The following is a 13,414-nucleotide window of genomic DNA, read 5'->3' as shown; positions in this document are numbered from 1 at the left end:
AAATGTGAAGGACTCCGTGGCAGAGCTGGGCAAAGCAGAGGTGGTGGCCACAGTTTGGGACTTCTTTTCCATCTCTAAAGATAGGCATGAGCCAGGCAGTGGGCCTGAGCCTCATCCTTCCTAAATTAAGAACTGTAGATTCTCTGTGGATTAGCACATCTGCCACCTGGATTACGCTCCAATTATATGATAGTATTCAGTTATTTCATCTAAGTTCATTTTGTATTTCCTTTTAAGGGGAAAAACCTTATGAATGTTATATTTGTCATGCACGGTTTACCCAAAGTGGTACCATGAAGATGCACATTTTACAGAAGCACACAGAAAATGTGGCCAAATTTCACTGTCCCCACTGTGACACTGTCATAGCCCGAAAAAGTGATTTGGGTAAGTAAATTAACTAGTGGCAAATGAAAAATATATTTTGACAAATTTGTGAAAATAATGGAGATCACAAATTAACTTCTTTCATGTAAGTTTTGTGAATGTGAATGGCCTGCTGTTTAATAAAAGTCAGTGCTTAGATGCTAGTGATACTTTCTTCTCTCTCCTTTCTCTTACTGAAGCTAAGCTACAAGATTCTTTCCTGACTATAGCTCATCTATAAATTAATGGCAGCTGTAATGAGAGAAAACAGTATAATTAAAGCCCCCAAATAGGGAAGTGACATAGTATGATTCGAACTAAGGTCAGTTCACTTCAGGTTCTTTTCACAATATTTGTACTTCCTCTAGGTAATGGGACTGTTTTATTGGTTTGGTGATAGCTATATTTCTGTGCGTAATTAAGCTAGAGTTTATATAGAGGCAGAGTTTGGTGGTAGAAATTTTAGTATGACCCATATTCTTTTTTTTTTTAAATAAATTTATTTATTTATCTATTTATTCATTTATTTATGGCTGCGTTGCGTCTTCGTTGCTGCGTGCAGGCTTTTTCTAGTTGCAGCGAGCGGGGGCTACTCTTTGTTGTGTGTGGGCTCCTAATTGCAGTGGCCTCTCTTGTTGCGGAGCACAGGCTCTAGGCATGCGGGCTTCAGTAGTTGTGGCATGCAGACTCAGTAGTTGTGGCTTGTGGGCTCTAGAGCACAGGCTCAGTAGTTGTGGCTCGTGGGCTTAGTTGCTCTGCGGCATGTGGGATCTTCCCGGACCAGGGCTCGAACCATGTCCCCTGCATTGGCATGCATGCAGATTCTTAACCACTGCACCACCAGGGAAGTCCCATACTATGACCCATATTCTTAAAGATAAGGTCATCTGGATTTATCCCTTTGTTTTTATTATTTAAAAGAGGTAAAAATATTGCCCCAGTCTGTTCTCTATCCAAAATGCATTGCTCCCTGAATAATAATAATAATATAAACTTAGGTAAATTGTACTTTACAGGTTGTCTTTTACTTTTGTTTTACTTCTTTACTCATTTGATCTTCACAACTACCATATGAAGTCATCAAGGTATATTCTAGCTTTATAGATGATGAACAGGTGTCTTGACCAAAGCTACACAACACAGCTTATGAGTGGCAAAGCTGGACTTGAATCCTCTCGAACCCTCTAGAGCTGTTTCTCACACAGTGGAGTACATAAATACCCAGGTCATATCAGGAGCATACTGAGCCACAGCATAAATTTGGCCTGTCTTTCTGCAGCATTGGTTATACTCAGAAGGTTTTGAGTAAAGTTATACAACTGAGCTGGCGTCTTAAGAAACATTTTTACGTTAATATGACTATATTGAACAAACTGTAGACTGACTAACGTTTTTAAGATGAAACTGTGAGCTTGAAGTAGAGGACTTTGGGCTCCACATAAGATCCAGTGGGTCATGTGTTCATCCTACTCTGCTCTTGAAAGGACTTTGTTAGAAAAACTTAAGAGGTACTGTCCTCAGGTAAATGAAAGAGTTTTACTGTTCTCACTGTATAGAAACTAAAACCTAAACCAGTAATATCTCATGGCAGTGTGTGAGCTGTTAGGCCACTGTTTGAATTATTCACATTTTTTTTTAAGTTATTCACTTTCATGATGCAAATAAAAACCTTGAGTGTTTTATACTTGCATGATACCTCTTAGACCCTGCATAACGAGCTCTTTATGAGGCACTTAATTGCCTAGGAGCTGTCAAATAATAGTTATCTCCCAAAACTATTCCCAAACAAGTTTGTGTTCCCCAAAGCAGGTCTGATTTCACACTAATATCCAATAATTAAGATTCATCACTTTGGGACACAGGAAAGCATGGAGAATCTTGACAGACCTACCAGAGTCAAGATTCACCTTCAAATACTTAACTGCTCTAAGTCTTTTTTTTTTTTTTTTTAACTGATGTATAAGAATAATTCCTACCTTACAGAATCATTATTGTAAGTATTTAATAAGAATGTATGAAAGAAAATCTTTAACTATTAAGTCTCTATCTGAGGACCAGAAGGGGAAAGTTGAGGCCTAAAAATTATTTGGAATAATATATTTGTGTATAAAAGGCCTTCATATAGTGAACATGTGTAGAGAGTTAAAAGTGAGCCATTCCTTTCCCTTATCTTACTTCCATTCCCCAGAATAGGCCCTCTTTAAGTGTGATGTGATATTACCTTGTTTGAGCAGATTGGTAGCACCATAAATTCATGATCCCAAATGCAGCTGGGCTCCTGAGTAATCCAGCTGTTTGTCCTCATCAGTTGTGCTCCCATTCTCCTCAGTGAGTTTGTCCATGCATTCATTCATTCCACAAATGTTCGGGTGCCTGCAATGTGGGAGGTTCCATGACAGAGTAGGATAAATCATTGTTAACTTTCTTTAAACCTCTAATCTTCCTTCCCTTTTCTCTTTGCCTCCCTGGTCTCAGTATGTAACCTCTTTTCCTACTTCACAAAAAAATAAAGGCAACAGGTTGAAACTTCACATTTCCTGTTATCAGATGTGTAAACCTACCTGCATTCATCCTCTTTCCCCATCTGCTACTAGAGAGTTTGTGTCACTCTTCTTGTCTGTGGCCTGTCCCTTTGCCCTGATCCCACTCTCCTGTGTTCTTGGCAGCCTTTACGTGGTCAGGTATCGCATCTTTACCTTCGTTTTCATGTTCTCACTCCTTAATCTTTTGCCTCAACTCTAAATGTGCTTACATCTCTCTTGTCTTTTTTTAAAAAAAAGTCTTTCCCTTCTAGGTTTAACTCTTATTTCCTTCCTAGCCAATGCTCATGAGTTATATCCCTCACAGTCCTCTCTTCCTCAGCTTCTAGTTTCCTTCCCATCTGGCTTATACCCATCACTCTATAAAGTGACTCTGACTAAGATCACCAATGACCCCACATTGCAGAATGTAGGGAACGTTCAACTCCCCATCTGCCTTGATCTCTTAGCATCATTCTTCATAGCAGGCTGCACCCTTCTGCTTAAAACAGTCTTCCTTTGGCTTTCATGGCACTACATCCTGTTGGTTTTCTTCTGATTTCTCTGACTGTTCCTTCTCAACCTTCTCTTGTTTTAATCCTTTTTCCTCTCACTGGCCTTAACTGTTAGGTTTCTTAAGGCATGACCCATACTCTTTTTCTTTCTTTGCCTTAGTGATTTCATCAGTTCTCTTGGTCTCACTCAAATCCTACTCCAAATCTGTCCTTTGATTTAGGCTTATGTGACCATCTATTCCTTGCCATCCCTATCCCTACTTGATACCGTTGACATTTCAACTTCAACATGTCCAAAACTGAAGGTCTAAAACACCTTTACCCCCTCGCCCCAAAGGTAAACACAGCTTGGGCTTCAGCCCTGTCCCACTATTCCTTGTCTCAGTAAATGGCCCCACCATCTGCTCAGTTTTCCAAGCCAGAAACCTGGAGGTCATTCATGATACCCACCTTTCTCTTCCTCACTCTCTGGCCAGTCACTCAATCCTGTTGATTCAACTTCTTAGGTCTCTCATCAGTTCTTCTCCTTCCCTCTGTACCCACTGCCATCTCCTTTATCCAAACCACCACCTTCTTTCACCTATCCAGTTTCAACGTCTCCACTAGTCTCCCCATGTCTGTTACTCCTTTTATTCATTTTCTGTATAGCAGCCAGAGTAATTATTTTAAGAAGCAGAAAGAAATGTATTCTTAACTCTTTGAAATGCTTGTTTGTGTTTTCACAAGATGGACTGCGCTTTGTATTTTGCTTTCAGGTGTCCACTTGCGAAAGCAGCATTCCTACATTGAGCAGGGCAAGAAATGCCGATACTGCGATGCTGTATTTCATGAGCGCTATGCCCTCATCCAGCACCAGAAGTCACACAAGAACGAGAAGCGCTTTAAGTGTGATCAGTGTGATTACGCTTGCAGACAGGTAGAGCCCTTCATAGTTAGAAAACGGTTGATGTCCCATTAGTGTTAGGTTTTATCAGAGGGTTTTTATATACCTTGTATGGTGACTATTTTTAAGGATAATATTTTCAAACTGTGGTTTGTGAGATTGTCACCAAAGGTCCTGCTTCTCGATTGTATCATGTCTGGTTCCAACTGACAGTTTTATTCAGTCACACCTTCCCCCACCCTCCACCCCCTCCAGGCAGACTGCTGCTGGCTTTTCTCAAAACCATGGGAAGTAAGTCCAGGACTTGAGAGAAGGGAAGAATCTGGTCCTGGGGCCTGATGCTTGGGAGTGATGTACAGAAGCAGCCCAGCAGGAGTGAGCGTATCTGTGCTAGGATTTTGGGAAGCAGTTTTGTACCCCAGTATGGTTAACTTTATCCTCTCAATAAGCAGTTTTGAGCCTAGACCCTTGGGAGAGAAAGGTCTTGTCAGCTACGCGCACACAGATGGTGGCTGGGGTAGCAGCCCTAGGACAGGCTCTGAGACCTTCCCCCACCCCACTTTCTTTCAGGAGAGGCACATGATCATGCATAAGCGCACCCACACCGGGGAGAAGCCTTATGCCTGCAGCCACTGCGACAAGACCTTCCGCCAGAAACAGCTCCTTGACATGCACTTCAAACGCTATCATGACCCCAACTTTGTCCCCGCGGCCTTCGTCTGTTCTAAGTGTGGGAAAACATTTACACGCCGGGTAAGAGTCAGAACTTTACTTCCTGTCTTACAGTTCTTGATACCACGTTCTTGAGCTTCCACTGCAAAGCAGGGCAGTTTTTTCCACTGAGGTTATAAATATAGAGATGCACTGTCATTTGGAAAAGGGTCAGTCATCCCCACCTCAAGGTTTTCTGTCCATGTGTGAACCCTTCCACTGATGAGGAACTCAGTATATTTTTATTTATTTATTTGGCTGCACCGGGTCTTAGTTGTGGCCTGCAGGATCTTTGTTGCAGCATGTGGGCTCTTTAGGTGCATCATGTGAACTCTTAGTTGTGGCATGTGGGATCTAGTTCCCTGACCAGGGATCGAACCCAGGCCCCCTGTGTTGGGAGTGTGGAATCTTAGCCACTGGACCACCAGGGAAGTCCCGGGAACTTAGTACTTTTTTTTAACAGTTCTGTCCTGGATCTTCACTTAGGGCCATGTTTGTCAGGTCTGCACAGGACAGGGAGGTTGGTCTGATTCTCCCCTACTCAGAGGACCCAACCTCATCTTCTGAGCAACTCTCCTCTCTTGCCCACCCTTGTCTCTCTCCCCGCCCCCTCCAGATGGAGACCATTTCCTCTGAATGGGGAGAGTATGTTCAGGACACATTTAGCAGTTACTAGAACATTGAGACTTAATAGGATTTCCTGCTGCCCCCCTGGTGGTTTTTTTAATTAAACTAAAAGAGAACTTCCAATTTTATTCTTATCTTTTTTAGTAATGTTTTCAAAGAGGGTTTTGTTCCTTTTGTTAGAATACCATGGCGAGACATGCTGATAATTGTGCTGGTCCAGATGGTGTAGAAGGGGAAAATGGAGGAGAAACGAAGAAGAGTAAACGTGGAAGGAAAAGAAAGATGCGCTCTAAAAAGGAAGACTCCTCTGACAGTGGTAAGTAACTTGTTTCTTGAGTTAGTTACACATGGCAGGTTTTGGTGCAGAGTGTCCAGTGTATTTACGTATGGACATGCTGGGATACAGAGATAGGCCAGTCTCTCATACTTCCTTTAAACCTCGAATCTTCCTGATGTGTGTATATATTTACAACAGCAGTTAGTTTATTCCTGGAGCAAATTTTCTTTTTTTTTTTTCTTTTTTTTTTTCTCATGGCATTCCATTGCTTGATAAGATATTATATGTTATGTTCAGTTAAAGCTGAAGCAAAATTAATATCTTTACTCAATTTACTCAGATTAGTGATATTCTAAGGCCAGCAGAGTTTCTTTTCTATGTTCATAGCTTTTACATTTAGGAAGCTGGTCTAGATTTGAGCAGTGAATCTAATGGACATGAAGAAGGTTGCTTAAGCATCCTGACCAACTTCTGGTTTGACTGCCTGTGTCAGCCTAGCCTTGAGATGTGTTGATCAAATCCATGAAGGTCAGCCTTTCTCTTCCTACCTTAATCTCTCCATTTATAATTTAAAACTTTGCCTATTTTCCTACCATTGATGTTCTTTGGGGTGTTAGTCATGAAATCCAGACAGAAAGTATATGCGTTGTGGTGCTAGACTCATGAAGGGGGTGGCAAACAAGGGTGTTGGTAATGTAGGAGTCACGTTTGATTATACTAACTTATTCCATAGTGTTAGGTTTTATAATGTGGATACTTGGGCTACTGGCAGCCAGTTAAGAAGTCATATCTGTGACTTAAAGATTTAAGGTTTTTGTGGAAAAGGATGTAGAGGGGTTTTGTTTTGGAGAATGCACTTATAGATGATGCCTAATGTATTTCTAAGGAGTTCTCATTTTGTCTTCTGCATTGCTTGTCAGTAGAAATAGCGGGGAAGGAAATGAAATTTCTGAAAACGTATTAAAGAACTTATGTTACTTTATTGGTTTTATTATAAAATTTGTTCATGAAAGTACTAGGTTTTTAATACTTAAATCTATAACAAAGTCCCTTTTGTTTTTTATCTTAATAAAGCCTTCACTTTTCTATTCAGAACTTTAACTATTTCTGGGAGAATATTCATCTAAGCATAACAGTAGTTTATATTTTGCTGCCTTTTTTAGTAGAAAAGCTATTTTAAGCAATATCTTCACTCGGTTTTAAGTGAATGCCTCTTTTAAAATGTCACTTTGCTTAATTTTTATAAAAGCGCATCACTCTCTACTGAGAATTTTGTGGGATCCCTTTGTTTGGCTAAGAAATTGAGTGGACTGTTGGGAGGTGCCAAGGAATGTCAGAGGGCCTCAAGTACCAGCAGAGATCCACAGATAACCTTGAGCTTCAGGATACCTGTAGTTGCTCTTCGTTGCAGAGCCTCCTACTGCCACAGACATCGTCCCATACCCTTTTTTCTCATGGTTCTTCCCTGTTCATTTCTGTGGTTAATCTCCCAACAAAACCAGCTCTACTCTGTAATTGTACTTTACCAGAAGCATCTTTCACCTGCAGAGTTTATTGACGGTTCCTAATAGGTTTCTACAGTTCCTCCCTTTGTCTTCTGCACTGCTGGTTTGTACAGCACAGTGTTTAGTTTTGGACCTCATACCTAGTGTCTCTTTATCCCAGAATTTCTGGGCTGGTGAAGGCCACACAGTCATATTTGTTCCCTCCCAGAAGTTCTGCCTGTTGGCCATCGGCAAAAATTGACCAGCAGAGTCTACTGCTTTTTTCAAGGCTTTTTGCCAAAATCTCTCCCAGCCAATAAGCCTTTGACCCTATTAACCTTCTTTGTGTGCTTTTTCCCCCAATTCTGACTGAATTTGTTTAATTTTCTAGGCATTGGGCCAACTTAGGCAATAGGGGGCTTGAATAAGTTCAGCAGGAAAGCGTGTCGTCCTTGACACTCTGCCACGTACCAGTACGTTCCCCACATTTTCACTTAGGATTTCAGTCACTTGGCAAATAAGGCATTTTGTCCTGAAGATCAGGCATTTACCCACAGACTTCTAAATTTAAACATTTGGTGCTAGAGAAAGAGAATGTGCTTGTAACCTGCATTTCTTGGAGGAAGGCAGACGGGGTACATTTTGTGCCTTGGCAATGGGGGAGGGGTAGCAAGAACTCTTTGGTTGCCTATAGGTGTGGGCGGCAGAATAGCCCCAAACTGTGGTTAGTTGTGCCTTACAAATCATTAGCTTCTCTCTATTTCTATAAAATGAGGGTAATATCTTTTATTTAATGAAGCCTAAATGGAATAATGGAGAATTTTTAAACTGTGATGTACAGTGTAAAAATCAACTGTGATTATGTAGTAGAATGTAAGTTACAGAGCACGATTACAGGCATTATCTCAATCCTTGTGATCCTTGGGAGTGCTTTAGAGACTACACAAGGAAACTGAGGTTCAGTGTGGTCATGGTCCCAGGTCACACACTTAGGAGATCTGAGACTCAAAACCATATTATCAGGCTCCTCGTCAGTGTTCTTTCTATAGTAGTTCCCTCTCCTTTTATGTGATAATGGCATTCGGGAGAAGGTAAGGGAGTTAAGAATGACCTGTTGGGTTTGGAACAGCTGGGAATTAAATTAAATCCCAAAACCTGGCCTTATGCTTTTCGTAGTAAATAGGACCTCACGGTGCTTCAAGAACTTCATACACACAGACACGCATGCACACATTCCACCACTCTTCAGGGGTCCATCTCAGTCTTAGTGTCCTGCTTTATCCTTGTGTAGTAGGTAGAGGGAACATTTGTTTCATTTTCAACTTAGAACACCATTTGTGGGGTTTTTTTTATATAACTGGCATACTGTGGAGTTGCCTCTAAGAATTCAAAACTCAATATTCTGATATCTAAAGCTGATAGAAAAAAGTAATATCCAGTCCACATAAAATATGAATAGTATTTACGTTGATTTGCTTATTCTGCATCAATACCAGTTTACTCTGTTAACACTGATAACAAAAATTCCAGTGAAAGCATTTTTTAAATGGGCTTTTAACGATGAAAATAAATACGTAACTAGACTTCACAGAATATGTGATTATTTGTGTGTTATTTTTTCTTCCACCACTCTTCTCCTTGCCCCACTACCTCTTCTTCCTGATTTCATGAGAAGAAAATGCTGAGCCAGACCTGGATGACAATGAGGATGAGGAGGAGCCTGCCGTGGAGATTGAACCCGAGCCAGAGCCTCAGCCTGTGACCCCAGCCCCACCACCTGCCAAGAAGCGGAGAGGACGCCCCCCTGGCAGAACCAACCAGCCCAAACAGACCCAGCGTAAGTTGACTATCTCAGCACAGTAGGCTGGCGTCCTCTCCTAACACGTGGGGAAGCCAGACAGGTCCTTATTCTTTGGGTAGATGGGAACTGAGCCATGAGAACAAATTAAGGTCACACTGGGAACAAACTCTCAGGAAGCGATTTTTTGGTTTTTACTGAGGAACATCTCTAGAGGCCTGTTAGGTTTCAGCAAGAGAAAGTCCAGAGTAGAAGGGTACTTATGTTCTACAAGGTGGGTACTGTTAATGTGGGAGGGTTTTACAAAACAACCAGAGTCATAGTCAGCTGGCAAAATTGATGTGGTAATGAATGTAAAACAGCCAAATTTTAAAAGATAGAGGGAAAAAGCAATTTCTGAGCTGACACTGACCCTCCTAAGAAATCCAGGCCTGTGGATTCTATTGGTGGCCTCCTGGTTTATGAGAGGACACAGAGGAGGTGTCCGCCCTCCACGTCACACCACGTAGCAGTCCTATACTGGACGTGGCCCTTGTGACAGCAGGCTCTGCAGGGTCTCAGGTCTCTGTTCTATTCATGAATCTCCTAAAAGCTGGCAAGTGTTTTTCTTTCTTTAACAAATACACGGTTTCATCTATTTTTTTAATATGCTCCCTGAGCCCCATGTCCAGATGTCTTATTGCAGAGGGGTGGTTGACTCTAAAGATCCCGGGAACTATTTTGCCTATACACATTTGAGTGAGTGAACTGGCGGGAGGGCCCTGGGTGTTGGGAGAACTTCAGACTCAAAAATGTCAGGTTCTTTGCTATAGGTGAGTCGTCTCTAAAACGGACCTACATCCCACGCTCTGTGAAGTATTCCTAGTCCCGCACCATCTGCATTTTTTGCCTGTCTCACACACACTATTATGAAGCCCAAATTTATGACATAAAGGAAAACTAAGTTTTTTAATATGTAATTTGGGAGGCATATGAAGAGGAGTGTCAACATTTTGTTCTTTGATAGTATCTAGAGTAGTGGGGCTTCGTGTATGGCCGCACTTTAGGTTATTAGGTCTTTTTGATTGACTTTCTCTGTATCGAATCTAAGGCTTTCCTGTGTTGCTGACATTCATTTAGTGTCGCGTCTGAAAAGACCCTTGCAATCCTTGGGGGCTTTAATGGAGCATTTGTTTTGTTCACGCTCTTCTTTGCCAGCAACAGCCATTATTCAGGTCGAAGACCAGAATACAGGTGCAATTGAGAACATTATAGTTGAAGTCAAAAAAGAGCCAGACGCAGAGCCCGCGGAGGGGGAGGAAGAGGAGCCCCAGCCAGCCGCCACAGACGCCCCCAACGGAGACCTCACGCCCGAGATGATCCTCAGCATGATGGACCGGTGATGGCGGGGCCTCGCTCGTTGCCAGGACTGCTCTGGGCTGTGTTTAAACGGCCCGCATCTTAATTTTTCTCCCTTCTTTCTTCTTTTGGCTTTGGGAAAAGCATCATTTTACCAAACATACTGAGAACTAAAACTTCAAGGATGATGTTAGAAAAATGTGATTTAACTAGAACTTGCTGTTTGATGTTAGCAAATCATGGAATGTTCTGAGTCCCTGAGGGTTTACTGTGAAGTGCTGAGGACAGTGTTGACGCCTAACTGGTTTTCTTAGATGGAAACAGAGACATTGAACCCTCTCTCTTGCTATGGTAAACCACTCCAGAAACCACCACTGGGTTTCCCAGAGTTCTATGGTCTTCTTCCCAGGAGAGTTTTTAATTGTAAATGCAGACTTGGGAAGGACTTAGACTTTTAAACTGGTTTTTGCTTTTGCTTTGCCCTGACTCTCTTTGCTTGGAGTCAGCTGCACACCAGTAGTATGGCATGCTACGATTGGTTTCTGTCCTGAAGACTTTGCCTCTTTCTTGGCAAAGTTTCTGGTATGGTCAAGCTTGTAAATAACTTTTTTTACATTTTAATCTTTTCCATTAATTAAGAGGTTGAAAAGAAGTGCAGTGTAAGAAAACCCAGCATTTTAATTACTTGCAAATTAAGTTTCCACAGACTGTAGTATGTAAATGTTGACAAGGAATTGGATCACAGTCATGTAGCAGAATGGCACCCAGACTGCTGCCCGCTAGTGACGGACACCCACATGGAAGATCATGATTTTCCAGCCCATGGAGCCAGCATTTGAACCTTGTACAATTAACTTTGTTATGATTTCCCATCTACATTTTCTTTGTTTGTAGCTGAGTTTTGTGTTTTATAAATCCTCTGTTAAAGCAGAAGGGTGATTATGAGTGGGTCACAGCAGCTCTTAAAAGCTGGGCCAGAAAATTTCACTAGGTCAGTAATTTAAACTTTGGATCTTCAAAAAATAATGTGAAGCAAAACCAACTAAAAAGTGATTCTTGCACATGAACTGTCACACGTTTAAAATGTGTTTTTTAGAGAGCCTCAGTCTTGCTGATTTCAAACACTTTTTTCTTCTGTGTATTGCTTTTAAGAGAGCCATCAGTTAGCTATCAGACTCTAGGTTGATGCATTTTGTACTTAGCTGTACTGTGTGATATTTTTCATTATTTTAGGACGCCAACATGAGACCTGTAATAAAATATGTAATGGGGTTGAAAGCTGGGGAGGAGGATCTACTGCTGTACAGCTAATAAATCATAACGGATTAACAAGTGCTCCAAACACTCCGACTTGTGTGATTCCTGCCTAACGAGGGGCCCAGAGGGGTCTATGTGCGTAGCCTCAGGCAGTGCAGGCCTCCTCGCCTTTCAGACGCAAGCTATGTTTCCAGGATGACCGCTTCCTCTCTAGCAAATGAGAGAGATGATCTTGGCAGGTGATGGAATATTGAGTGCATCCTGCTGCAAGTTTCAGTGCCCCAAAAGTGGTATGTGAGTAGAGAGGTGAGTGTATACAGCTGCCAGCCCCATGATCCAACTGAAGAGCCGGTTGCCTGTGGTAGAGCAGGTGGGCTACAGAGCTTAGAGGAGAAGGGGCTGATGGGAATCTTTGGCCTCGAGATCTCAGCTCAAGGAGAGCTGGGATCAAAATACATCGAGCTCTGCCAAGTGCAGGGGAACAGAGAGAAGCTGGGCCCAGTCTGCCCTAGAGAAGTTCATTTGAAGGAGACATGTGCCACCACCAGGCTGTGGGGTGAGAGTCCTAGATAGCACAGCTGCTTGTTAGCACCTAGGAAGCAGGATGGAAAGGGAGTGTGTTAGGAAGTTTATGCATTAGTGAAATACCTTCTTGCTGCTGTTGGCCATTTCTGGGTAGATTCCTTTGGCAAGCCCCTTTTCCGTGAAAGCTTTGGCCACTAGTTACAGGTTTTTTGGTTTTTTGTTTGGTTTTTAAAAATTTTTTTTTTATTGAAGTATTTACAGTGTGTTAATTACTGCTGTACAGTGATGTTGATTAAGTTATATATACATTCTTTTTTTTTTAACACTACTTTCCATTATGGTTTGTCATAGGATTTTTTATTTTAATTTTTATTTATTTGGTTGCACCGGGTCTGTAGTTGTGGCAGGCGGGCTCCTTAGTTGTGGCATGCGAACTCTCTGTTGCAGCATGCAAGTGGGATCTAGTTCCCAGACCAGGGATCAAACCTGGGCCCCCTGCATTGGGAGCACAGAGTCTTATCCACTGCACTGCCAGGGAAGACCCCTGTCATAGGATATTAAATATAGTTCTCTGTGTTATACAGTAGGACCTTGTTGTTTATCCATTCTATACATAAAAGCTTACATCAGCTAACCTCAACCTCCCACTCCATCCCTCCCCCATCCCCCCTCCCACTTGGCAACCACCACCACCAGTCTGTTCTCTATGTCCGTGATTCTGTTTCTGTTTCATAGATAAGTGCATTCGTGTCATATTTTAGATTCCACATATAAGTGATATATGGTATTTGTCTTTCTGACCTACTTAGTATGATAATCTCTAGTTGCATCCATGTTGCTGCAAATGGCATTATTTCGTTCTTTTTTATGGCTGAGTAGTATTCCACTGTATATACGTACCACATCTTATTTATCCATTCATCTGTCGATGGACATTTAGGTGGTTTCCTTGTCTCGGCTGTTGCAAATAGTGCTGCTGTGAACATAGGGGTGCGTGTATCTTTTTGAATTATGGTTTAGTTTTCTGAGGAACCTCCATACTGTTTTCCATAGTGGCTGCACCAACTTACATTCCCATCAACAGTGTAGGAGGGTTCCCTTTTCTCCACACCCT

At 41.9% G+C, this 13,414-nt stretch overlaps 1 protein-coding gene across 3 annotated transcripts in view; it reads left to right on the top strand.

Annotated features, from left to right (window-relative positions):
• Nucleotides 1–11,860, top strand: part of CTCF (CCCTC-binding factor) — a 50,122-nt gene extending 38,262 nt beyond the window's left edge. For 2 of the 3 annotated variants that reach the window (XM_061173185.1, XM_061173184.1), the window contains 6 exons: nucleotides 238–387; nucleotides 4,156–4,316; nucleotides 4,854–5,036; nucleotides 5,802–5,937; nucleotides 9,058–9,219; nucleotides 10,378–11,860. In XM_061173185.1, the coding sequence (XP_061029168.1) occupies nucleotides 238–387; nucleotides 4,156–4,316; nucleotides 4,854–5,036; nucleotides 5,802–5,937; nucleotides 9,058–9,219; nucleotides 10,378–10,562 (977 nt within the window). In that variant the 3' untranslated portion in view covers nucleotides 10,563–11,860. The remainder of the gene's footprint in view (nucleotides 1–237; nucleotides 388–4,155; nucleotides 4,317–4,853; nucleotides 5,037–5,801; nucleotides 5,938–9,057; nucleotides 9,220–10,377) is intronic. The other variant, XM_061173186.1, reaches the window with a different exon arrangement.
• Nucleotides 11,861–13,414: the final 1,554 nt, after the last annotated feature.

Source organism: Eubalaena glacialis, chromosome 18 (genome assembly GCF_028564815.1).
Source record: "Eubalaena glacialis isolate mEubGla1 chromosome 18, mEubGla1.1.hap2.+ XY, whole genome shotgun sequence".
Taxonomy (NCBI): Eukaryota; Metazoa; Chordata; class Mammalia; order Artiodactyla; family Balaenidae; genus Eubalaena; species Eubalaena glacialis.
This window is presented reverse-complemented; position numbering and strand designations above follow the sequence as displayed.